The sequence below is a fragment of the Anolis carolinensis genome, chromosome 4 (assembly GCF_035594765.1).
Source record: "Anolis carolinensis isolate JA03-04 chromosome 4, rAnoCar3.1.pri, whole genome shotgun sequence".
In the NCBI taxonomy this organism is placed as follows: Eukaryota; Metazoa; Chordata; class Lepidosauria; order Squamata; family Dactyloidae; genus Anolis; species Anolis carolinensis.
This window is the reverse complement of record NC_085844.1, coordinates 63,996,345-64,023,806: the sequence shown is the minus strand read 5'-3', so window position 1 is coordinate 64,023,806 and position 27,462 is coordinate 63,996,345. Positions and strand designations below refer to the sequence as shown.

Here is a 27,462-nt window from a genome sequence, read left to right as displayed (position 1 = left end):
GGGCAAATAAAAACTAGAATAGAAAAGAAAAACAGCCGCCTTGGGAATAGCGCAGTGGAGAGGAGGAGAATTCTGCCCTCTGACATTACTTTGTTGCCATCATGTCGATACAGAAGTGGAAGGGCCAGTCACACCAATATAGTTTTTGGGAATGTTGTGGGATTGGGAGCTATTGATGGGATTTACCTGTTAATAGCTAGGGATGGGAGAGGGAATACAAACTGGTAACAGCATGCACATAGCATCACGAAAGGTGTCATGAAAGGTGACAGTCCAACTAGAATACTGGTTCATTGGCCTCATGTGGTAGTCCTAAAGCTGTTTCCTCATATGCAGGTGAAAAGCTTATTATTGTGAGTTGGGGTTGTTTATCTTCTGTCCAGCAAAAGAAGAAAGCTGTCTTTGGTTCCATTTAACAAAAGCATAGCATTTAAAAAGCAGGGAAGAAAAGGTTGGACTATTGAAAACTATTAAGGTATTTTCTGATTTAACAACTGAATCTTTGTACTAGAGAGACACAAAAGCATCAGAGGCAAAATGCTGCAAAACAGAAGGTGGAATCATCTTTCTAATGGAAAAAAAGCAACTGTTGCTTGGAAATATGTGCTTCCATTCACTCCATTCCATTTTCCTGTGTTTTGGATAGCTGTATTTTGAAATGTATCTGAATCACGGGTGTAATTTAGGGTTGTCATCTATTCTAATTAGTTGCCTTCTGTAATTTTAATGTCATACTGAAATACAGAAACTAAGTAGATAGGCACACACAAAGCAGAAACTGAGCAACTCTAAAAAGCAGAAATAGAGAACATATCCCAGATGCTCTTTTACTTATTAGGTATTTCCCTGGTTGTTGCTTTTTCCTTCTCCTCAAAGGAGTTACTTGGTGCAAACAAAACTGATCATTTATTTTAAAGTGACAGTTCTGCAAGGTTGCAATAACATAGCCATTGTCTTTCTTTCTGATTTAGATGTTTTAGTCTGTTTCTTACGCAATTTGTTTCAGATCTTTATACTGTCTCCCTCCTAGCGATTGCTATCATCCAGTTTGTTTTGCATGGGCAGAAGACATGGTGAGAAGTCACCACTTTCAAAGGGAAGGTTGGAGTAAGGACCAATCATTTCTATAAATACTTCACGGTTTTCTCATTCTGACTAGACTTCCTACAATAGGTATGTACATGCAGGTATCTAGTTTTTCTTCCCTACTCCCCTTTTCTTCTCAATGATCATACATCTTTTAATCTATCATTTCCTTATATTTTATCATTGTTTCCCCATGAGATCATTTCCAAATAGTATTTGTCAGTGCTTCTGAATGGCCATTTAACTTTCTCGGTGTGGAACTGAATCCTATCAAGTGTATAGTGGCTTATATGCTTCCTCTGTGATTGCAGCTGGAAAAATTACTAAAAAAGCCAGAAAATCATTCTCATTCTTTTCTCTTATCTATCCAGCAGTGTCAATATTCTCTTAGCTGTGCAGATATTTTGTTTTTTCAAACCATTGCAGGCAATCTCCTCTCCACAATTCACTCCAATAGCCCTTTTAGTCCTTACAGAGCTTCCAAGATACATAAGCTTTTTTGTCTCAAGCAGACTAGAAATGAAATGCATGAGGTTCCGGAAAACGCATTTCTCTTCAGAAATATGGAGATACACCTGAGTTTTCAGCACTTTAGACTTCAAGCTGCCAGATCACTCTATTTTAAAGGCACAGAGGCTGAAAATGTGTGGCGCAGTGATGGGATTATCTTGTGTTTATGTTCTATGGCATTCGTGAGATATTTTGTGTCTTCTTTAGGGGAGTAGTTGCCAAATGCCTGTTGCAATACCAAAATCCTTTTTCTAGTGAAACCAGCATATTAATAAGCACCTAATTTCCCCTAGTGACGCAGAAAATCCCAACAACAAAAAGACTCTCCGATATGCAGTGTAAGAGTCTTTCCCTTCTTTTTTTTCTTTTCTTTTCTTTTCTTTTCTTTTCTTTTCTTTCTTTCTTGTTCCTTTATTTGTAGTAGTGTAAGACTTTGCTCCTAGAAGCAAACAAACCCCCTCACTATCTGGATTGTACCACTTTGGGTTGCAATCAGAGGACCTCAAAACGTGGCTGTTCCATTGCGCTTTTTATTGAATAGTCAAGCCAGTTACCCAACGTGTTTACAATCGCTGCACTTTATCCTTGCCCCTCAGACTTGTAGGTTTGCTAACTGTTTTTAATGAGATTTTCTGCCTTTCTCCTGATCGCCCCCATACTATTCTTGAGCCTGACTCAGAGTCCTGTGTAAGCTCACTCCTGCACATACTGTACTCATGCCCAGGTTTTAAAGTACCTGATATGTTTTATGTTGTTTTATGTTTTTATCTTGTTTATTTTATATTGTTATACTGTTTTAATGTACGGATTGTGTTTTAACTTATGTTGATACTGGACTCGTCCCCATGTGAGCCACCCTGAGTCCCTTCGAGGAGATGGAGGCGGGATACAAAAATAAAGTTGTTGTTGTTATTATATTATTATTATTATTTATAAGTATGACACAGCAAACAAGATAGATATGCTGGATTTCGTTTCACAAAATCACAAGTCAAACACTTCCCAAGTGTCTAGGACTGTGTGATGTATTTTTGGATGATGCGCGCAGATCCCAGTAGGGTGGCCTTTTGCAGCTGGCAGATCGTAATTTTGTCAATATCTATTGTTTCCAAATGCTGGCTGAGATCTTTTGGCATGGCACCCAGTGTGCCCATCACCACCAGGACCACCTGTACTGGTTTCTGCCAGAGTCTTTGAAGTTCAATCTTGAGGTCCTGATAGCGGCTGAGTTTTTCCTGTTGTTTTTCGTCAATGCGACTGTCACCTGGGATGGTGACATCAATGATCCAGACCTTTTTCTTTTCCACAACTGTGATGTCTGGTGTGTTGTCAGTCTGGATTCGGAAGTCCCACAGTATCTTTGCGTGCTCATTTTCCAATACTTTTGCAGGTTTGTGATCCCACCAGTTCTTTACTGCTGGGAGGTGGTGCTTGAGGCATAAGTTCCAATGAATCATTTGGGCCACATAGTTGTGCCTCTGTTTGTAGTCTGTCTGTGCGATTTTCTTACAGCAGATGAGGATATGATCAATGGTTTTGTCAGTTTCCTTGCACAGTCTTAATTTTGGATCATCAGCTGATTTTTCGATCTTGGCCTTAATTGCATTTGTTCTGATGGCTTGCTCCTGGGCTGCAAGGATCAGGCCTTCTGTCTCCTTCTTCAGGGTCCCATTCGTGAGCCATAGCCAGATCTTCTCCTTATCAGCTTTTCCTTCAATTTTGTCAAAGAACTTTCCATGTAATGTTTTGTTGTGCCAGCTGTCAGCTCTAGTTTGTAGTGCGGTTTTCTTGTACTGGTTTTTTGTCTGCTGTGCTTTGAGGAGTTTCTGATTTATTATCATCATCATCATCATCATTATTACAGAAGGTGAGCTGTTTTATTAGGTTGTAACAGAAACAACACTGAGTATTGTAGCATTTATGAACAAAAGGGCCCATTTGGCTTCAAAAGACCTACATTAGACTCTGCACATTCAAGAGAGCATAGGCTAACTGTTAGTCAAGTCCTTGTTAATGAAATTGCTTTTGCAATCCTACAGTGGGTCTTGAGGAGGCAAAAGTACATGTAAATCACCCCAACACTCCTGTGAATACAATTTGCAATTTGAGGATGAAAATATTTTGGCAGTTAGGGAATCGGTGGCTGGAAAGAATCCTGGAGTATGAGAATAGAAGTTGACATTTTTTTGCTCAAATCTAGAGTTGCATATTTCTGAGCTCCTAGTTGGATTTAGTCTTTCCTAATCCTGAGCCACCAGAAAAGGATCAATCTAATCTCTCTAGCACAATGTATTTCCCGCCCTCAGCATGAGGGCAGGGAAGCGCTTTGCTCCTTTCAAGTGAAGGGAGAGGCAAGAAAGAGTCCCGGCCAGGACTTGTTGTGGACGGGGTCAGTGGAAGAGCATTCCCTGCCCAGGTCAATCCTTTGAAGATGTTGAACCACCAACCCGCTTCCTCTACGGTGTACTCTGCAAAGGTCACCAATGGGACCAGGTAGGAATCCCCCCCCCCCCACGTGCTTGGGGGGGGTTGCCTACCCTACACTGTTTAATCCATGCCAAATTGGGAAAAGGGGTGCTAACTAGGCTTCACATGTGTAAAAGGCACACATCAGTGTGCACCACAGGAGGAGGGAGATTGATGTTGATGTCTCCACCCATTTACCTGGTGGGTCCCTTTGGGAGCAACATGTGGGCTGAATCCATGGACTGTGGTGTCTTCCCATTGTTTGGGGATGAGTTGGTCTTTGAGGGCCACTGCCTCATTTTATTACATAATGAATTCAAGTTCAAATTTAAGTTCAAGTACAAGTTTTTGTTCATGCCCTTGAATTTGGTTGGCAGATCATAAAGAGATTGAGTGGTAACATATAATAAAAGTTGCCCATTGTTAATTTATTTATTTACGTCATTTCTGTCCTGCCTTTCTCACCCAAGGGGACTCAAGGCGGTTTGCAGATCTGGCAAAGATTCAAAGCCAATAAAAACAATACAGTAGATAAAAAACACAGAGCAACTAAAACAATCAGGCATTAAAACACATGAAAAATATACAAAACTTAGGACATATAAAGTACCTAAATCCATTTGTCCAAAAACCTTGCGCATAATCCATGAACCAGGTCGTGTCGACGCCGTGAAAAATGTATTCATTAAACGCTTGTGCGCATAGCCCGCAATGTTGTGTTGTCTTGTGATTTCACTGGTGGGAGAGCAATAAGATCTCTCCCTCCCTCCCTTCCTTCCTTCCTTTCTTCCTTCTTTTCTTCCTTTCTTCCTTTCTTTTTTTTTTCACTATGAAGACATCTGCAACAAGCAAATATACACAGTGATATAAAGTGATATACTGTCTTTTGCTACATGATTCTGCTCATTACTGGTTATTTCCTGGATGGAATCAAATCAGTTCGGAAAAGTTATAGCATGCTTTTATATATTTTAGCGAGAGCAAAAATATTGTGCTAAACTATAGCTTTTTCACATACAATTTTTTACTCTCCTCCTAGCAGAATAAGTTTCTAAGGCAAGTCACCCCATGCCACTGCAAGGAGATACTGCTTCTTCTGCTAAGATATTACATATCACCTTATTGGTGTAATCCAAATAATCTCTGTTCATTCTCCATCTACTTGCTTTACAGCCCATGAAGATATCAGGAGTGCTTCTGTTTGTGTTATATTCAGATACAGTCAGGCCTGTAGCGAGGGGGGGGGGTTCGGGGTTCAACCCCCCCCCCCCCCCGAAATTTTTCAAGTTATAAAAAAAATCTCGTTTACTCATGAATTTTAACTGGTTAACCAAATCCCCATGCTAAGTCTATGAGATGCAAAACATTAAGAGTCCCTCCAGGCACTATCTCAAGCAGATATTGACAGGTTTGTAGTGGGGAGGGTTATGTGCTAGGGGTTCAACCCTCCCCGAAATTTTCAAAACCCTTCCCGAATTTTTTTTTTCTGGCTACGGCCCTGGATACAGTGAATTAATAATGTGCAGTTTCTTTAATAATAGCTCAGGCATCCACCTTTATATTCCTTTAAGCATGGCTGCAACACTATCTTTATTGATTCTTAGAGGTGCTGGATGTGAAACTCCTAAACAAATGAATGAATAACATCTGCATTAAGCCAAAATCAATAGTTATTCAACAAAACAATGTCCATGTTTCTACCTTCCCATGTTTCCTTTCATAGAGCTTTTGCAACCCCATATTGCAGTGCCTGTTTTCTGTTTACTGAACTAAAGAGAAAAATGAAAGAGCTATTCCTCCAGCTCCAACTGTGATGGTTGCCTGTCACAATGCCAGAGAGATGACACCGAGGAGAGAGAAACAATGCGGGGGGAGGCAGTTAGCAGAGCAAGGCAGTCTCTCGAGCCTCACTAACAATTTATCAGATGTGCACAATGTCAGTGCGTAAGGGTGTGATATTTTAGTCAGTTAACTATTTCCAGAGCTATTAGATATCTAGACTCCATGTGCATTTCTCTTGTTTCTTTCTGTGGTACAAGCTCTAAATAATTTCATGCCAATGAAGCACATTAAGAGAGTAGCTTCTTCTGCTACTTATTATTTGTATTCAAAGTGTGGCATAACAACAGTGTCAAATACAAAAGTAGTACACAGTGTATGCATTTATTGTGTGTATGTTTTTATCTATCTATATATCTATCTATATATGCGAGGGTTATCCAGAAAGTAGATTACATTTTGGAATTAAAAATGAACAAAGTATAAGAGAAAACATTTACCATATGCAGTTGAAAGCCACACCCAAATACCACTTCTCAACATAGTCGCCATTCAAATCTAGGCACTTATCATAGCGATGAATGAGCTTGGCAACTCCTTCCCCACAAAACTCTGCCACTTGTGTCCTCAACCAGTTGGTCACCCCTTTCCGCAGCTGCGCATCGTTACCACAACGCTGCTTTGTTTATTTTTAAATGCAAAACATAATCTACTTTCTGGATAACCCATATATATATATATATATATATATCCCCCAGCGGCACAGCGGATTACACCGCTGAGCTGCTGAACTTTCCGACTGAAAGGTCAGTGGTTCGAATCCGGGGAGCGGAGTGAGCTCCCGTTGTTAACCCCAGCTTCTGCCAACCTAGCAGTTCAAAAGCATGCCAATGTGAATAGATCAATAGGTACTACTCCGGCAGGAAGGTAACGGCTCCCCATGCAGTCATGCTGGCCACATGACCTTGGAGGTGTTTACAGACAATGCCGGCTCTTCAGCTTAGAAATGGAGATGAACACCAACCCCCAGAGTCGGACTCAACTGGACATAATGTCAGGGGAAAACCTTTACCTTTAACTACTATTAATAAGAATGTAGATACTAGATACCTTCTCGTTGCATGTGCTTTTCACAAGAGAACACTTTATAATGCTCAATGCTAAACTGGTTACTTCACGTTACTCACTGATTCAAAGCATTAAAAGCAATACTCAAAGAATAACTAGGGAGCCACTTAACTGAACACATTCTTTCTGACGGAGGTTTTGAAATATGTTTACGCCAACAGGTTAGTATCAGATGCTCTAATTCAGTATTTAATGGAAAGGCAAGGAGAGTAGAACATTCAGTCAAAAGAAGAAGTCTTGACCAATTTTGATAATAAACACAAGAGACACTTCTCTCTTGGGCAAAGTTAGAACAGACTTTATGTGAACATGAAACAAGCCATGCTCGATCCCATCAAAAGCCTATTTATACCAGAATTCTGTCACTCAAAGGCCATTGAGATGCCCTTAAGTAGGATATGTGTAGAGCAGCATCTGCTCTCTTGTTCTCCCTAGCAATTGATAGACAGAAGCACACTTCCTCCAATCCTGTAATAAATATACCATATATCCCTCCTATGTGAATGTTTCAATTGGCAATAAAATTACTTCCAGTCTATATGCCTAAGATATATGTGTGTGTGTGTGTGTGTGTGTGTGTGTATGAATATGTATATGAAACATGAATGAATTTCATGTTTAAACTTGGGTCTCATCTCATTATATATGTCTATGCAAATATAAGTATTTCAAAATTCAGAATCCGAAACACTTCTGGTCCCCAAGCATTTCAGACAAGAGACACTCAGCCTGTATCTCACAGAACTATAAATCCTAAAGTTCAATATGTTGGAGCAATGATAGTTAAAGTGGTATCAAGTGCTATGACTGTGGACTGTGAAAAAGATCTCCAGGTGGAATGAAGAAGAGGGCTCAAGTGCTTTTAATAGCTGTGTAGAAGGTGATATTTCAGCAAAAGGTTGATTATCATGCACACAACGCTTGGGGAAACTCCTTCTTCTACAAAACTATTAGAAGGACAGCAGTCATGTCTTTGATTTCATTTGGATTGTATAAAATATCATAAATATGTTTGTAATATAATATAATACATCATAAATATGTGTCTGCCAATAATCTATGAATTTTCAAAGCCAATAGATTCAGGGGGCTCTTTCACCCCACACAGTTATAGGACTATGATTTTACTTTAACTTCTGCAACTACATTCTGTGGAATCCTTGGATGTGTAACTTGGTGAGGCAGGATTCTAACTACCTCCCTAAGATGTACTTTCCAAGGTGGCATAGGATGTTGCCATGGCATCTGAACTGAATCACAAACATCAATGTTTGGCATTTGCAAGATAAGGAAGCTTTACATTAGAATCATAATCACAATGATCACTAATGATCATTAACATGGTCACAATGATCGCTAATGATCACATTGCACCTCTCTTTGTCCGTTTCTGATATCCATGGCAGCAGGCAGATGAAAGAAGACAACTCTTGTTTAGGTAATAGCAAAAGATAATAGAGACATATTTGGTTGGTATTTCACAAAAAACATCATGTGTAATTTTAGAACATCTTTGAAGAAAAAGATTAAACAGTGCTGTTGAGAAATGTGTTAATTCAGCAATATAGTTAAGTACAATACACTTCTTTCTGGATCATTTTTATTCAAAGGAACAACCTACAATCATGGAAAGACATATAAAGAGAAACAAACAATACCAAAAAAGGACAAAATCCCCCTCACAGAACAAACATTTTTTCTTAATAATACTAACCTACAACAACTAACAAAACTCAATCTAAAACATCTTAACCACTATAAACTTACACAGTGCTCCTAATAAACATACCCTACACATACAACAATAAAAAACATGTAAGCATCATACTCTTAACTGCAGTATACTTCTAAGTAGTTTGACATATATCTTGCCAGTAATGGATTTTCATTTATAGTAACCAAGCTAAAGCAAAGTACTCACAAAAGTTGTCTTGCCACACTTTAGTTTCTGTACATATTTTCTAACTCTTTCATCATTGCTAAATGCCATCAAGTCAATTTAACTTATGGCAACCCTGTGAACAAGACCTCCAAGTTGCCCTCCTCCACTCATGGCCATGTGGCTTCCTTGCTTGTGTCTATCCACCTATAACTCTTTCACAGCTGCAAGATAACTGGCAATAAGAGCCCCCCGTAGCACAGTAGGTTAAACCTTTGTGCTTGCAGGACTGATGACTTGAAAGTTGGGTTGCTGACCTGAAGGTTGTCGGTTTGAATCCAACCTGGGGAGTGTGTGGATGAGTTCCCTCTATCAGCTCCAGCTCCATGCGGGGACATGAGAGAAGCCTCCCACAAGGATGGTAGAAATATCCCCTGGGCAACATCCTTGCAGACAGCCAATTCTTTCACACCAGAAGCTACTTGCAATTTCTCAAGTCACTCCTGACATGAAAAAAGCAATAAAAACCTTTCAAATACTACATATAGTATTAAGTAGAATTTACATACACAGCAGGTACATCTACACTGTAAAATGAGTGCTGCTTGACACCACTTTAATTGCCATGGCTCAATACTATGGAATCCTTGGATTTGTAGTTTGGTGAGGCACCAACACTTTCGTAGGAAAATCTAAGAACTTATAAATGTTTAGCGTCTGACTACTACTGAGCCATGGTAGTCAAACTGCATTCATTCCACAATGGAGATGCACCCTAATTGTCACTTCTAGCTTGTAGCTATTATCTACAAGGTTCATACATTATCTGGCAAGCAACTTACAATGCTTATTTTTCATATTGCTTGAAAGGTAGCTGCTTTCTTACTAGAATATTGTGACAAAGGTGGGTCTGTCAATCATAATACTAAAACCAGCATAGTGATGACTTCACCATCTGGTTATAGCAGTTCTGCCTGAAAAGCTTATTGTTTGGTTTAGAGTTGTTCAGAGAGAAATCTTCCAGTTTGTTATTGGGTCACTGTTAAAGAGAATAATGGTGTTAGTCATATCATGTTGAAAGGTAATGAGTGGATAATAATGCCCTTTCTACAATTTAACATTAATGCTAACAATGTGCAGTTTGAAGGTGAAAAATAATACTGTATTTAAAATATATATTAGTAATATGTCACTAATACATTCCCCCTCCCTCTAAAAACTGCTCTAAAATATTAAGGCACAATGTTGTAATGACTAATGGTAGCATATTAGCCATTTTAGATAAAGTTTCCAAGGACTCCACTGATATTGCTCATGGTACAAGCATGTGCACATGCCTTCAACAACAACAAAACTTTATTTATATACCGCTCTATCTCCCGGAAGGGGCTCAGGGTGGTTTACACATAGGTAAGCATTCAATACCACATAGAACATACAACAGCCCTGTAATAAAACATAAACATAATAACAATTAAAAACAAATATACCCATTTAAAATATAAAAACAGTTTCAAAACTATTCAATTGGGTGATATTGGGCTACCAATGCACATAATTCCAGGATGAGTCAAGACAACTGTAGGAACTGGGCTAGGGCTCATGCAGCGAAGTAACATAGAGCCAGGGTGAAATAAAGTGCAACTGATGGCAAGGAACAGAGCCTGGGTTACTCAACTTCAGACCTGCTGAGTAGCTATAGGGCAGCTAAGCTAGTGCAATGACATGTCGAAGGGCCGTGGAAGTGGGTAAAGTGCAAGGCAGGGACCCATCTGGTGGCCAGGGTGGAGTCTAGGGCTGCCTGTTGGCTCATGACAACCCCATGAATCAGGCAAGGAATGCTCAAAGATTGTTTTGCCAGATCCTGCCTCTGAAATACAGCCTACAGTATTCATTGACAGCCTCCAATCCAAGCAATATCTAGAGCAGATCCCGCTCAGTTTCCCAAATTAGATCAGAGCTGATGATTTAAGGGTGATTAGGCCCAATAGTGCAATTATAATGAAAGTCAAGTCAGGCTATAATTTCAGGTAAACCTATGGAGTAATTGATTGTTTCCTTTGAGTGTTATATGTATGGTTGCCCTATCATGGAAACACTCAAATCAACTAAGAATCTAAAACTGTTTGATGTTGTTTAAAGCTACAATAATGTAATTAAACACAGAGATCAGGCAACAGGACGCTTCAAAATGCAGTGATTAGTAACAGAACAGAAAGTAAAATGGGGCCACAAGAAAGGAGAATTACCAGGTCATCTTTATTATTGCTTTTGGGAATCGTTCAGAAGAGCTTCAATGGTGCCCTTTCAAAAATAAGAATGATCTGCAAAGACTTCTAAATATTACATCCTGTATGATATGGCAGGTTTTGCTCTTTCAACTCCTGTGCATTAAACTCTGGACCACCATCTTAGGCCTTTCAGCCAATCCTTTTTATTCTATCTTCATATACTAGCACACTGCCAGGACAATTCCACCATGGAGCCACTCTGGAAGTTGCCTTATGTTGTGTGTTGGCATCTGGAGGGCGCCATGGAGGAAGTGTCCTGGCAGCGTACTAGGATGCGAATTTCTCTCTGTGTAATGAAGTGGTAAATGAGGAAAAGAAGAATGCCAGCACAAAAATAAAATGATCCTAATATTTAACTACTGTAATACTGCTAAAGTACTGTAGCACTTTAACCGACCATGGAACAAGACTAGACACAGAACATTGGTTTGAATACAAACCACTTTATTTGATCTAGAACCTATTTCATTTATGTTGAACCTGGAAAGAAGCAAGGAGGCGAAGAATCTGATGTGAGTTCAGCAGAGAGCAAATGTCACTGCTTAACTACTGTCATAACTTTGTTGCCGAAGGCTTTCATGGCTGGAATCACTGGGTTGTGAGTTTTTCAGGCTGCATGGCCATGTTCCAGAAGCATTCTCTCCTGACTTTTCACCCACATCTATGGCAGGCATCCTTAGAGGTTGTGAGGTATATTGGAAAACTAAGCAAAGGGGGGTTTATATATCTATGGAAGATCCAGGGTGGGAGAAAGAACTCTTGTCTGTTGGAGGCCAGTGTGAATGGATACTCCACCACAGACATCAGAAGAGCTGCAAGACCAAGAACAAGCCATGAGAGTAAAGACAAAGATCTACCCTGAGGAAAAGTGTTCTTACCATATATCAAGGGAACCACTGACCGCATAGGTGAGCTGATGAAAAAACACAACCTACAAACTATCTACAGACCCACTAAGAAAATCCAACAAATGCTACAATCAGCGAAGAACAAGAGGGATCTTCTCACCTCTGCAGGAGTCTACCGTATACCATGCAGCTGTGGACAAGTTTAGATAGGGACCACCAAATGCAGCATTGCCCAGACATGAATCAAGGAACATGAAAGGCACTGCAGACTAACTCAACCAGAGAAGTCAGCCACAGCAGAGCACTTGATGAACCAACCTGGACACAGCATATTATTTGAGAACACAGAAATGCTGGACCACTCTCACAACCACCATGTCAGACAACAGAGAGAAGCCATTGAAATCCACAAGCATATGGACAATTTCAACAGAAAGGAGGAAACTATGAAAATGAGCAAAGTCTGTTTACCAGTATTAAAAAAAACTTCTAAAATCAGAATAGTGAATAAAGAACAACACTCTGAAAACAGAGGAATTCCAGACATGAATCAATCAGGGCCAGCTAATGACTCTGAACAAAGGATTCCCCCAGGCAGGAAGCAGCCATTAAGTGCCTATTAAGGTGATTACTTACTACATTCACCCTGGCCTCCAACAGGCAGAGTTCTTTCCCCCACCCTGGACATTTCACAGATATATAAACCTCCCTTGTGTAGTTTACCAATATACCTCACAACCTCTGAGGATGCCGGCCATAGATGTGGGCAAAATGTCAGGAGAGAATGCTTCTGGAACATGGCCATACAGCCCGAAAAACTCACAACCACCTACTGTCATAACTCATCCTATGGAGTTGGGTGAAGAAGAGAAGGCAGATTGCCAGGAATCTGTAGGTCCTGATAAGGAAAATCCCACTGAGCCTGAAGAGTTTGGAGACTGAGGCAAGGAATGGAGGCTGCTCCTTAGCAATAGCTGGCAGGTGCTAAAAATGCTGAAGCCACACCCTCATTATTTCTGGAGCGGCAAAGAAATGTCAATCTCATAGATTATTAAATAAGAATCCTTTCCAAAAAACCACTATTCCACCATAATCGCGTCATCGTTTTAATGTTTGGGTAACTTTGATCTTGCACCCGTCTTCATTAGAGCAGTTGAGTTGATTCAATAATTTGAATATACTTCTGCACACTCCCATATCCCATCTGTGCGGATTTGTAAAAGGCACCATGATGTAATGGGCTGAATGAAAAGACATGTGTCAGCAGCTGATTGGCTAAGCGTGCCAGGTGTCAATATTCTGATTGGCTACTGTCTCTTTTGTGGTAAAGCCTTTAGACATGGTGAAGTGCCTATAAACTTCCCAGCCACTCTTAGGCAGCCTTGTTGCTTTTAACCATCCTTTTTGGCAATTTGTTTGCAGTACTTCACAGAGTTCCTGTTTTCTTGATATTGGATTGGCACGGTTTAGGAATCTGGTTTATTTCTTTATTCTTAATTTATTGACTTTGCTTATCTGCACCATTGCCTTGCTGAGTAATGTCTGAACCCATTGACAACCACTCTCTTAGGTAGAAGTTCAAACTAAATTGAATTAAATCAATAAATGGCATAAATGACATGCCCTATATCAATGGTTCTCAACCTGTGGATCCCCAAGTGTTTTGGCCTACAACTCCCAGAAATCCCAGCCAGTTTACCAGCTGTTAAGATTTTTAGGAGTTGAAGGCCAAAACATCTGGGGACCCACAGGTTGAGAACCACTGCCCTATATGGTTATTCCCAGAGGACTACTTCTATATGGGGTCACAGTGGCGCAGTGGGTTAAACTGCAGAACTTGCTGACCAGAAGGTCAGAGGTTCAAATCCATAGAACGAGGTGAGCTCCTGTTGTTAACCCCAGCTTCTGCAAATGTGAGTAAATCAATAGGTATGGCATCGGCGGGAAGGTAACGGTGCTCCATGCAGTCATGCCAGCCACATGATCTAGAAGGCGTTTAAGGACAATGCCAGCTCCTCGGCTTAGAAATGGAGATGCGCCCAACCCCCCAGAGTAGGACTCAACTAGACCTTTACTAGTTCTACTAGTTCTGTTGTTTTTAGCATAACAAGAATCAAGTCTCAATATTTGTGTGCTCTTTTAGGAATTAGAAACACAGTTTAGCAAAATAATGATGTGTGATTTTGTGTGAACTAATGAACAAACCTTACTACGTCCTGTTGCCATGTTGTCATGACTACAAAATCTTAAACTTTACTGAAAAATCTTTTTTTCAATAGCTTTTACTGCTGGTTTAGGCATAGCTCTTATTTATAGAATGTGGTCTTTTTATTATTTTAGTTTGCTGATTTGAGGTGAGGCACTTTACATTTGAGAAAAAGAACATCATAAATGCATCTATAAAATCATTTCTAAGATGAACCGGTGTACATTTTCTAGCATCAGGAAATGTGGATGTTCTCTCCAGTTCTATATGATAAACTGGCCTTTACATCCAGACTCTGGAGAAGTTTTATCCTATATACTGCAAGGGCACAAGGTCTACAAGTATCGCCTATTGATTCCCAAACTCTAAGGACTCTTCCACACAGCCATATAATACAGAATATCAAGGTAGATAATCCACAATATCTGTTTTGAACTGGAATATCTGAGTCCACACTGCCGTATAATCCAGTTCAATTTGGATTGTATACAGCTGTGTGGAAGTGCCCTTTGATCCATTGTACTCAAGCCTTTTGCTTCTTACTTTCTGTGGAAACCATTCACTCTATGCCATAGGTGTCAAACTCAAGGCCCATGGCCAAATCTGTCCCACCACATCATTTTATGTGCCCCTCCTAGATGCTGAACTACAACTCCTAGACTAGAGCTGATGGGAGCTGTGATAGAGTACTATCTGGAAGACTGGAGTTTGTTCTGCTTAGGGCCCTTCCACACAGACATTTAACCCAGAACATCAAGGCCGATAATTCACAATAACTGCTTTGAACTGGGTTATCTGAGTCCATCTGCTATATAACCTGGTTCAAATCAGATAATGTGAGATTGTATCTAGCTGTGTGTATATATAGCCAGAGTCAGGATAGTGGGGTTTTAGATGCAAGGTTTGTAGATGCAATGTCTAATTTTAAAATGTCCTTTAACCTTTCCCTCAGAACCACAAGAGGTGTTGAGTTAGAATTCCCATTATCCCCAGTCCACATTGTAATCAAAAGTGATGGGAGTTGTTCAACAAAGTGATGGGATTTGTGTTCAGTAATATCTGGGGACCAAAACTGTATCAAAAATAAAGAGCACCGGCCAATATGTAATAAAAATACAGTTGGGTCTCTGTATCCACTAGTTCGCCATCAATGGATTCATCATCTCTTTGAAGGCAACCACAAGGTTGATGTATCCTTATGGTTGCCTTCAAACCAGAGCTATCAAATTAAAATGTGTTACCCCTGCTCTACATGTATTCCACCTCAACTGTCACAGTTCAGTCCTATCAAATCCTGGGATTTGAAGTTTAGGAAGGAGGTATTTAGAATCCCCATCCAGAGAGCTCTTCACCTCACCAAACTATAAGTCCCATGATTCCATAAAGTGGAATTAAAACATTAAAAATGGAATCATAGCACTATATGAATGAACAACACCTGGTGAGGTGCAAGCTTCCCTGAATCCAAGCTGCGGCCGAACGGAGGGGAAGCCTCCATGGCCGCGGTTTGGATCCAGGGGAGCTTGCTGCTTCTCTGGGTCCAAGCACCCGCCGAATGGAGAGGAAACTTCTCCCTTCGGTGGGCGTTTGGACCAGCCATTGAGTGGGTGAAGGGGGGGGGCCACAAAAGCCCTCCCCATTTACCCGCCCGCCCGTGCCTCGGCTCCTTCGTCATGCCGGGGGCCAGCAGCACCGGCACCCGGCGTGGCGAAGGAGCTGGCCGTGCGTGTTCCTAGGTAGATAGCAAGCTACCTAGCAACACGCAGGGGGCACCTCCCAAGGGGCGAGCGCCCTGTGCGTGTTGCTATGTAGCTTGCTATCTACCTAGCAACACACACGCCAGCAAGCAGGTGAACGGGGAGGGCCTTTGTGGCCCTCCCTGTTCACCCGCTCGGATTGCACGGAGGCTCAGACGAGAGGGGCTCATATCTAAATTGCAAGCAGCAGCATTTAATATTTGGGGATTTTGTACATACACATAAGGAACACTGGAGGTTCATGTGGCAGTAAAAATGCATTAGTCCTTACAGAAGTTCCAGTATACATCCCCTTTTTGTGTTTCAGATATTATCAACAGCCTTAAAAGAAATGTCAGAATAATGAAAAGCAGGTTCCAGGAAAACTAAAGCCTGTGGGTAAAAATTAGATCTATTTCTTCAGTCTCTTGAGCTGTAGATCTCCACATTGGGAGAACATCCTATAAAACTTGTTGGGGTTTGTGTGGTTTTTAAATGAGGTTCCAATTAAATTCAGAAGGCTGTGATGTTATATACGTTTGCTTAGGAGTAAGGATCTCATTCGAGCATACTTCTGAGAAAACACATATCCGTTTGTACTGATGCTGCTATCTCTTGCAGACATTTTTACCTTTCAATTCAATTAATATCTTAAGTCTCAGGATATGAATTTTTCATACGTTTATATAAGGATTTTCTCCTCAACCGGAGTTCATAAAATGAAGAAGGCATTCCCCTGGCAATCAGCCATAGGATTCCTTGTCACCACACTATAATATGCAGAAATGAATGGGAACTATAATCCATGGCATGATCATTTTTGTGTTTCATCAGACTGCAACGTCACATCATCTTGGATCACATTTATGAGAAGTCCGGAGTATCTGAAAGACAATTTCTGCCTGTAAGAACCTGGATGAGTTTTGAAATCTTTAGGGAAGACTTTGTCTCTGTCCCAGAATCTTCACAGGTAGGTTTGGTGAGGATTGAAAAGAGGGCTTTCTTGGTGACTACTCTCTGATGTGGAATTCTTTCCCATGTCTTTATACAGAGTTTTGTATTCGAATAGATTTGGGAACAACAACATGTTGTAGCAATTGGGGGTGGAGGGGTGTTGTACTCCCCCCACCCCATTTGTCATATTTAAATACTCTTTAACTGTTATTATTTCTATGGTGTTTTAATAGAACCGCACAATGTCTTTATTGCTCTTTAATATTATGGTTGTTTTTGTCTTCATGCTTTTTATATTATGTGTTGTAATCAGACTTAGGCCAACTATGGGAGAAAAACATACCTAAAATATAAATCACAAATAAATACATGGCTTCATCAGAAATGAAAGTCAGTGTAAAAAAAGGCACCCTATGGTGATTTCTCCAGTCATAAAGACACTTAGGCTTCTCTAGTCATATTCAATCACTCTCTTTCTCGTGATTGTTGTTGTGGAAAAGATGGAATATAAATGTGAGTGACATAGTAACAGTTGTTATAGAAAGGTTTCAAAGATTATACTTGAGTGTATTCAACAGTGGCTAAAAATACTACCAGGCCACCCAGCTGGTAGAAATGTAGTTGAAACATGTGCATATACTTATTTATTCTTGTTATATACTATCTTTCTCACAAAGTAGTACCCTAAACTTAAAAGTGGCCAAAGGCATACTGATAACTAATAGGGTAGTGGGTCTTTTAAAACACAGAATTCACAAAACATGAAGAATTTAAGATACTTCACAGCAACAACCTCAATTTCAGCACAGAACAGATATAGGACTACAATACAGCTCCTTTATCAGTGGATTCAATAACCATGGTTTCACGTACCCAGTCAAAAAATAGGGTTCTCTATTATCCGTAGTTTAGAATATCCACATACCCTTTCCTCCCCCATGGAATATAACCTCTGTAGATACAAGGGTCATACTGCATATGTTGGAGTCTGTTGCCTTTTCTCACATTTGGATTTAGTGACCTTCCATTTCCCACCAAGACCTCTATGCTTTCAGAATACAATGCTTTATTTACTATAAAATATATCTGAGGTCAGATCAGCTTTTCTATATATTTTGTAGAATGCTGGTTGTCATAAAGCTCTGTTGAAGTATTATACCAGAACAGAGAAATGATACATATCACCTTCCCATCCACAATATCACTCTTCATACCTCTTATATCCCTGGTTTATCCAGGTTGAATAGGAAAAATTCATTCACTGAGCTGAACTTATTAAGGACCTTCCCAAAACTAGGAATACTGATGAAGCTGTGCTCCTGCCTATTAGGAAATTCTACACAAGTTCAGCCAAACAAATGTGGAATCCAGCTTCAGCTTTCCATGTCCAATGCAGGAAAGTTGAGAAAAGAGTAAAGAAAACTGGTACATGGGAAAATATTGGTGGTGCAGCCAGAATGCACTGCCAATAGTGTCCAATTGGCCGATGCTGCTACCTGTCCAGTCATAATCCCTTGACATGACTAATCTCAGATCTTGGAAATGTTGACTGGCAGTAATTATGATGTGGTAAATCGTCTTTATGCCATCACAATTGATTTGTACAATCATTGAACAAAATTCCCTCCAAAGCCAATCTTTTCTACCCCAACATGACCATTTCTATTTTGTGGAGCAGAAGAATGAGCAGAAATAGTTTACTAGTCTTCCTGAAGGTGGATGCAGTGTAACAGACATCCTCTGCATCTCCACTTGTCGCACAGCACAGAAATAAGCATGTTCAGATGATACACTGCTGAAAGCATAGCTTTGGAGGTGAAACCTCCTGGTGTAGGATTTGAGGTATTATTCTTTTGGATCACAACTCCAAGAGGTTTCTGGTTTTGCGATCCAAAAAAAGGAGCATTTTGAAGCTCTGGCTATTATTGATTGATTAACCATTATTCCAGTTGTAAGTGAAATTGTTTCATCACAATGAGATGTTTTGCTTGAGACATTTGCCTTTGTGAGATATTAGAGTAAGTAATTGGATGTTTTTTATTGTTTGTTTGTGTGTTTGCTTATTTGTTTGTTTGTTTTCCTAAAGGTCAAAAAAATGAGGATTGACAGAGCGTCGGAAATAATAAGGCCCCTGGGGCAGGAAAGCATTCATTCATTTGAAAATAACAGTGAGTTTTCAGTGAACACCTCCGACTGTGCACCAGTAGTTGTGCCAGAAGAAATCTTCTTCATCATTGCCACTCTAGGATTGCTAGAAAACCTGCTTGTGCTCATAGCAGTGGGAAGGAATAAGAATCTGCATTCCCCCATGTATATTTTTATTTGTAGCTTAGCAGTTTCCGATATGCTGGGAAGCCTCTACAAGGCTGTAGAGAATATCTTCTATATCATCTTTTGCAAAATGCAATATGTAAAATGTCGAGGAAAATTGGCAAAGACCATGGATGACATTCTGGACTTTATGTTTATTTTGTCACTGCTGGGATCTATCTTCAGCCTGTCGGCCATCGCGGCTGATCGATATATAACCATCTTCTATGCACTCCGGTATCATAACATCATGACGCTGAAACGGGCTTTGGTGATGCTGGGGGTGATTTGGGCTTTCTGTACCGGGAGTGGCATAGCAATGGTCCTTTTCTCCTATGAAGCGGTGACAGTAGTTTCCTTTACTGTTCTATTCTGTTTTATGCTCATTTTGATCCTTTGCCTTTATATCCATATGTTCCTGCTTGCACGCTCTCATGCCAAAAAGATTGCTTTGATGACTACTAGCTCTGTGCACCAGGGAGCTAACATGAAAGGAGCCATTACTTTAACTGTTTTAGTTGCTGTTTTCCTCTTTTGCTGGTCTCCCTTTGTCCTTCATATGCTTCTAATGACATTTTGCCCACAAAACCCTTACTGCATTTGCTACGGGTCTATTTTTCATGTGCATGGGATGCTAATTATGTGCAATGCAGTGATTGACCCAATGATTTATGCATTTCGAAGCCCAGAGCTAAGAAGTACATTTAGGAGGTTGTTCTGCTGCCATAAGCCAAACTGGACCTAGCTGCTACAATTTCAAAAATAGGAAACAAAGGTTATAATGAACGGCAATGTCATAAAACTGTTTGTATTGTCATATCCAAAAAACATTAGCATCTGAAAAGTATTTCACACATGGCTGCAGCATATAGGTTATCCATACATTAACATAGAGGCATGAGCCATGAACTTGGACAGTCTCCAAAACAAAACATCACCCATCTTTACTTAGCCAGCCTGTTTCTATCAATCCCTGATAGGCTGATAGCTAAAAGTGTAGTGGGTATTTTTAAACACAGAATTAACAAAACATGAAACATTTAAGAAACTGTCTTTAGGACGGTGTACTGCCTTTTGAAAGAATCATGAAAGATATAGTTATAGTTTCAATTATAGCACAAAGATTTTTATAGTTACATATATTTAAGGTGTGTTTTAGGAGTCGCAAGTGCATAATGGGTTAAACACTTGTGCCGGCTGGACTGCTGACCTGAAGGTTTAGGTTCAAATCTGCGAGACGGGGTGAGCTCCCATCTGTCAGCTCTAGCTTTTGGGGACACGAGAGAAGCCTCCCAGCAGGATGGTAACACATCTGGGTGTCCCCTGTGCAACGTCTCTGTAGATGGCCAATTCTCTCACATCAGAAGCAACTTGCAGTATGTTCCCAGGTTGCTTCTGATACGATAAAAAAGGTGTTTTAAAACCAGAAAATGGAAGTGATGATATTTTAAAGACCTTTAATTATAAGCTTGCATCACAAGCACATGAAAATAACTTAGGCTTAATCATCCAGAGGAAAAAATGCTTTATAGATCAAACAAGTTCTTAGTCATCAAAAGCTCTAATACAATAAATTATATCCATAACATTTCTATTAACATGTGTTGTGCTCTTTCCTGTATGCGGGATATTGTCCTAAAAGCAGTTTTCATTTCAGGCATATCTGAAAGGTCCTTAAAGAATCTTCTATTCAAGTAAAGAAGAAGTTAGCAAGCATATCTTGTTCATACAGATGTAAACACTGATGGATTTTTTTTCTGTATTCAGTCATGTGCTTGAGAATGATTCAGTGCTGCTCATTATTTTGAAATCCAACATTGTCATCCCAAGTAACTGTTGATAATTGACGTGGTCCCAGGGCCTTCAGACTATGTTGGAACCTTGACCATCCACGCACAGGATGGGATGATTACTGGTGTAGCATAATTCTTTGATCTATTAGGATTTTGCCAGAGCTTGGAACCATGTTACTCATAACACATTACTTTGGAAGGTTAGAAAAGAGTAGCAACATTCCTTTTGAAAGTAGTTTTAACAGCTAATAATTTTGTTACTTTCTCCATGCAAAATATGCCAATTTTTATTGTTACTTTGAGGACAAACATTTTGAGGGGATTTCTTTTCAAATCTTATGCTATTTCCTTACTGCTTTGGATGGCTTTCCTACCTCCAAAAAGGAACTCCAAAAGAGCAAAAAATTATTATGAGTCTAAATCCTAATATGAATTCCAACTATAAAACACCTACGGAAGAGTCTCACTTATCCAACATAAACGGGCCAGCAGAATGTTGGATAAGTGAATATGTTGGATAATAAGGGGGGATTAAGGAAAAGCCTATTACACATCAAATTAGGTTATGGTTTTACAAATTAAGCACCAAAACATCATGTTATACAACAAATTTGACAGAAAAAGTAGTTCAATACTCAGTAATGCTATGTAGTAATTACTGTATTTACAAATTTAGCACCAAAATATCACGATGTATTGTAAACATTGACTACAAAAATGCGTTGGATAATCCAGAACGTTGGATAAGCGAGTGTTGGATAAGTGAGACTCTACTGTATTTAATCCATGAAAATTCTGCACGTTTTGGCATACAATGAGTAGTGCTAGCAATTCCTTTTTTAAAAAAAATAATATTCTGAGCACTTTGAATGGCTAGAGTGGTGGCCAAGTGATGGTCTATGCAACTGTATCCATTCTCACACTTTTAATTCCACCCAAAAGGAAAGAGAGAGATGGGAAAGAGAGACAGACAGGAAAATGTCCACACACATATCCTGAGGATTTGATATTTAATATGATGTCCCCTTGAATGTGTGATTTATTGCTAATAATTACTCAAATATTTAATTACAAAGCTTGAGTACACATGAGGGAGATGGGTTTTGCAACACACTGTCAGATACCTATCAGCTTTGTCAACACAAACAATACTAGCATGTCAAAGGAATTTTGCCAAAGTGCAGGAATCCAGCTTTAGATATGTTTCTGCTTTAACAAAAACAACAAACTATGGTTTCATAAAGACTAATTAATATATAGTATGACCTCCCTACCCCGTATCTATATGGGATACATAATACTAATGCACTTTATTTATATTTCACCCTTCTCCCCTAGGAGACTCAGAGCAAATTAAAGTATTTACATCGGCAAATGTTCAATGCCTTTACATTCAAATACAAATGAGGCATACAAACAAAGGCAGAGGCTTCTCCTTTCATTTCTGGCTTTCTGGAGGTGGTGCTCATCTCTGACACCGGGGAGATGCTTTTTTTTTCTCCATTGCCTTTTCCTGCAGAAGTGGTACCTATTAATCTATTGACAATTGCATGTTTTCGAACTGCTAGGTTGGCAGGAATGTGATTATTCATTAGCTTCGTAGCTACTGTTTAATCAGCTTCATCTCCGCAACCTAATCTTTCTGATTCCCCACCTTTCCACTACTGTTATTCCAACAGTGCCAACCTCCATCTTCTCCACCTTCGCATTGGAGCCTCATCAAGACTTTAAACTTCTTCCTCCATTCCTCACTCCTTACTTTCACATCCAGTTCTTAAACCCCCTTCCTGCTTTATTCAGTTCCTCTCTTATCCTTCAAAGTAACACCCAGGTTTTAAAGTGTTGATAAAATTGTCTCTATATATTCTTGATTTCTATTTCTATTATTACTTGATGTCTTACTGGTATTTTTAAGCAAAGGGTAATGTAGAAAATCGCTGTTGATAAAAGAAAACATCTAGTCACTGTTGATAAAAGAAAATCAAGTTATAAGATTCAGTCTTGTTATTATCAAAAAAAAGTTTAAAAATTTGTTCTAGATTCATAAAAAATATATTTTGGGATGATCTGGTCAGCCATGTAACTTAGGGCACTTCCAGACATCGGCAACATGCAAGTTTTAAATCTGAGGCAAAAAAAAATCCTGGGACCTGACAACAAGTCCACACACAGACCTATCAGTCCCAGAAAATGATCCCCTGCTGTCCTCACATCTTCCTTTGAAGCGGATCAAGATGGAGGGTGAATGGTGGAGCTGCGCCAGACCTCATGTGTGCACATGCAAATATCTTAATTAACACACAAGCAGATTTCTTATTCTTTTTCCTCACTAAATTCAAGGCCTGTTTAATATTATAAAGATCAGAAGAAAGGAATGGTTTTAGAGAGTTCTAATTACTTTCCAATTGTGCTTCCCTTGAGCCATCTGTGTTTCTGTGGCTCCATTTTTAGAGAGCCCAATCAGGTGTAAGCAATCTGCAGGCAATTCAGTATAAAGGGGTTTTTTAGTATTTCTCATGGAAGAACTTACATAAAAACAAGATACAGAAGCCGTGAAAGCAGCACATATGCAATATTGATGAGAATTCCCTTTTTAACTTAGAGTTTAGAGTTTAGATAACCTAAAATATAATAAGTGTAAAATGTTAAGCACACTAACAGAAAACCAAATAACATTCAATTACAAGAAATAAGCAGTATGAAACATTTCAAAGGTCAAGAAGTTGACAGAGACTGGCAAGTTAAAATAAGAACACGCTTGCAAAATACATGATTTCAATACATTACACTGTCTCAATGTGTTGTCTTCAGATTAGCTGTAACTTTTTGATGATAGATTGCCTCAAATATATTCACCCTAGATATCAGGTTGAGCAGCGGGGGTGTTTCATATTGTTTATTTTATTGTAATTGAATTTTGTTCCAGGAAACACAGACTAGAGTGAGATAGTTATAGGAGAGTTAGTCCAGGTCATACACATATTGAATCATAGAATCGTAAGAGTTGGAAGAGACTACACAATCCATTTACTCTCACCCCCTTTCAGGCAAGAATATATTTGAGAATGTTGTCCAGAAACTGAAGGAAGTCATGATAGCAAGCTTCAAATGTTCTGAAGTTGAACCCCAAAAGCAAATAGTTATGATATAAACAGGAAAGAAAAGAAGAGACAAAATACAAGGTGTACCACTTAAAGAAGTGGTTCTCAACCTGTGGGCCACGTCCCAGCAGTGGGCCATGAGAACGAAAATCCAGTCCACAAACTTCCTTCCTCTTTATTTATTTTATTTTATTTATTTTATTTTCGCTCCTTTCCACAGAGCTGACCATTGCATTGGATAGACCACATCAGCTCTCAATTATTAAATGTGTTTTTTTGTGGGTGAGCAAATGGAGACTACTGGATGGCATATGTTCCGTTTCAGAAACGAGAGTTGATGTGATCTATCCAATGCAAGTTTCTGAATCAGCACCCCAAATAACCAAACTCAATTTAAAGTTGACCAAAAACTGATTCGTAACCCTTTTGGTATTAATGTTGGAGAGTGGTCCCTGGTCAAAGTGGGCCCTGGTCAAAAAAAGTTGGGAACCACTAATTTAAAGCAATTAAGATTTTAAGAATTCCAGCTAATCAAAAGTATCTAGTAGTTTTAGGAGCAGTTACATACAACAAGAAGTTTCTGCAGCTGCTAGAAGATTAATAGTGATTTGATTTTTTGACACAAAAGGTGATTAGCTAGTCAGTGTTTCATTTCTTATCTTTTACAAGCGACATATTGACTCTTTCATAGTGATGTTTATGTTGTCTCTTGGTGTCTTCTTGGCTTTCTTTAATTCTGGCTGAGGTGGGGCATCAACTTACTGAAGGTCCTCATGAGTTGAATCTGCTACCAAACCCTTACAGCGAGCCCCAAGTTTGAATCCTATACCACAAGGTTAGTTATGACCTTTTTTATAGATCATACCTTGGAAGCCAAAAAATTACCATGAGGGTAAGCTACACAATTCATTCTGAAACATCTTTTAACATGAAAATGCGTGATTATGAAAAAGAGTGTGTTAGTAGAATAGACTTTAACAACAGATCTTGCAACCTCTGAGGATGCCCAGAATCAGAATCGTGGAGTTGGAAGAGACCTCACGGGCCATCCAGTCCAACCCCCTGCCAAGAAGCAGAAAAATCTCATTCAAAGCACCCCCAACATATGGCCATCCAGCCTCTGCTTAAAAGCCTCCAAAGAAGGAGCCTCCACCACGGTCCGGGGGAGAGAGTTCCACTGCTGAACAGCTCTCACAGTGAGGAAGTTCTTCCTGATGTTCAGGTGGAATCTCCTTTCCTGAAGTTTGAAGCCATTGTTCCATTTCTTTCATTCTAGCTGAGGTGGGGAATCAACTTACTGAAGATCCTCATGAGTTCTAGTCTCCAGTCTCTAGGGCAGCAGAAAACAAGCTTGCTCCCTCCTTCCTATGACTTTCCTTCACGTATTTGTACATGGCTATCATGCGTCTTCTCAGCCTTCTCTTCTGCAGACTAAACATGCCCAGCTTTTTAAGCCGCTCCTCATATGGCTTGTTCTCCAGACCCTTAATCATTTTAGTCGCCCTCCTCTGGACGCTTTCCAGCTTGTCAACATCTCCCTTCAACTGCGGTGCCCAAAATTGGACGCAGTATTCCAGGTGTGGTCTGACCAAGGCAGAATAGAGGGGGAGCATGACTTCCCTGGATCTAGATGCTATACCCCGATTTATGCAGGCCAAAATCCCATTGTTTAACTTGTTGTCCACGAGGACTCCAAGATCTTTTTCACACATACTGCTGTCAAGCCAGGCGTCCCCCATTCTGTATCTTTGCATTTCATTTTTTCTGCCTAAGTGAAATATCTTGCATTTGTCCCTGTTGAACTTTATTTTGTTAGTTTCGGCCCATCAAAATGGCCTGCCATAGATGTGGGCGAAATGTCAGGAAATAATGTTTCTAGAACATGGCCATACAGCCCAGAAAACTCACAGCAACCCATTTGACAACAACAGTTTTGTAGGTTATGACTGACTAATATATTCTCCAAACTGCATCTTATTGCAGTTTATCCCAGAAATCTGTTCAACAGAAAAAGAAGAAATTTTCATCAACTGCTGATCATAATTATCTATGGAAACATCCCAATTATACCTCAAAGTTCAGGCGATATGAATTGACGTAACATGACCATAATCTTTGAGGTTTTTAGTAATTACTGACTGTTCCTCATGGATTACATAATTAAATTGTCTTTACACAGCACTCTGAAAAGTCATTGTGAACAACTCAAAGTAACCTCTGCCTGGCTTTAAACAAAGGTACACAAATCAAAGTAATTAACCAAGACACACAAGCATTTTCTCTTTCTCAGTGGGTACAGGAGAGTAGTATAAACAGTCTGATGGCAATTTAAACAGTTTTAAACATTGTTTGTTGCCTACAAGGTTCTGCAAATGAATCTTTAGCAACAGAAGGGAAATTGGATCAATATCTGAGGGCCCGTCCAGACAGTACCTTTATCCCAGGAGCTTCTGCAGTAAACAGGAGGATGGCCAGAAGCCATTCCCTGTAAACCCAGAAGCAACGGCTACAAAAGGCAAAAAACTCGAGATTTCCAGGTGCAAGAATATTGCGGTTTTTAGCCAAATATCTGGATATTTGCATGTCTCTATATCCCTGCAATTGGAAATCACATGATTTTTTTTTATCTGAGTTTGTTCCTGGGTTTTAGGTGCTTGTTCCTGATTGGTTGGTTCCTAAAAGGAAGGTTACACTTGAGTAGAAGGCAAAAACTTTGTCCTGGGAAGAGGAACTTCATCCTTCACCTATTTAATGAAGTTTGTGGCAGAAAAATAAAGTTTCTGGGGTTCAACAAATACTTTCACATTAAATAGTACACAATGACACAGGAACAGACACTTTCAAACCAGGATCAGAATGTCATCATTACTATAATACTCAGACTTTGTTGTATGTCCATCTGTGCAGACACGTTTCGTGGTGTACTTGTCCCAGGGAACCACCAGAATGGATTACCGGGTTATACATGTGGTTCCTCATTGGGTGTATACTGACAACATGTGTACAGTTTATTAAATGGCAAAAACTTAGTACTGGCTGTTGGGACATGGATGTGCTGGAGAGGAATGGAAATACTGAGAGCCAAAATCATGCAGGTGGCTAATAGGAAAAGCCATGTATAGCTCAGGAACAGTACCCTGTTGTTCGATGCCACAAGTACACAACCAAATCTGTCTGGACAGATGGCCAGGCAGCCAGATTGTAAAAATAGTCAATGACAAAGTTCTGGCTTAAAAGTGTGTGTTCCTGTTTGATTGTGTACTGCTGACTTGGGCAGTAGTGGTCCTACCCTAAGAGGTTTGTTTATGTGGGAGTTACTTCATGAAACATCTGGGGGCAGTTTCTCTGGCCAGGACAAAGAATGAAACTTTTACA

The 27,462-nt window shown here is 39.7% G+C and overlaps 1 protein-coding gene across 1 annotated transcript; it reads left to right on the top strand.

Moving 5' to 3' along the window:
- Positions 1-26,583, top strand: mc2r (melanocortin 2 receptor). Its single transcript, XM_062980562.1, has 3 exons — positions 1-1,173; positions 16,764-16,899; positions 18,970-26,583. The coding sequence occupies exons 2-3, from the start codon at positions 16,846-16,848 to the stop codon at positions 19,936-19,938; spliced, it is 1,023 nt and encodes a 340-aa protein (XP_062836632.1). The 5' UTR covers positions 1-1,173; positions 16,764-16,845; the 3' UTR covers positions 19,939-26,583.
- The last annotated feature ends 879 nt before the right edge of the window (positions 26,584-27,462 follow it).

Coding starts and splice junctions, on each gene's coding strand:
- mc2r (XM_062980562.1), top strand. CDS start 16,846: ATGAGTTTTGAAATCTTTAGGGAAGACTTTGTCTCTGTCCCAGAATCT. Junction 16,900..18,969: donor CTGTCCCAGAATCTTCACAG/GTAGGTTTGGTG, acceptor GTTTTCCTAAAG/GTCAAAAAAATGAGGATTGA.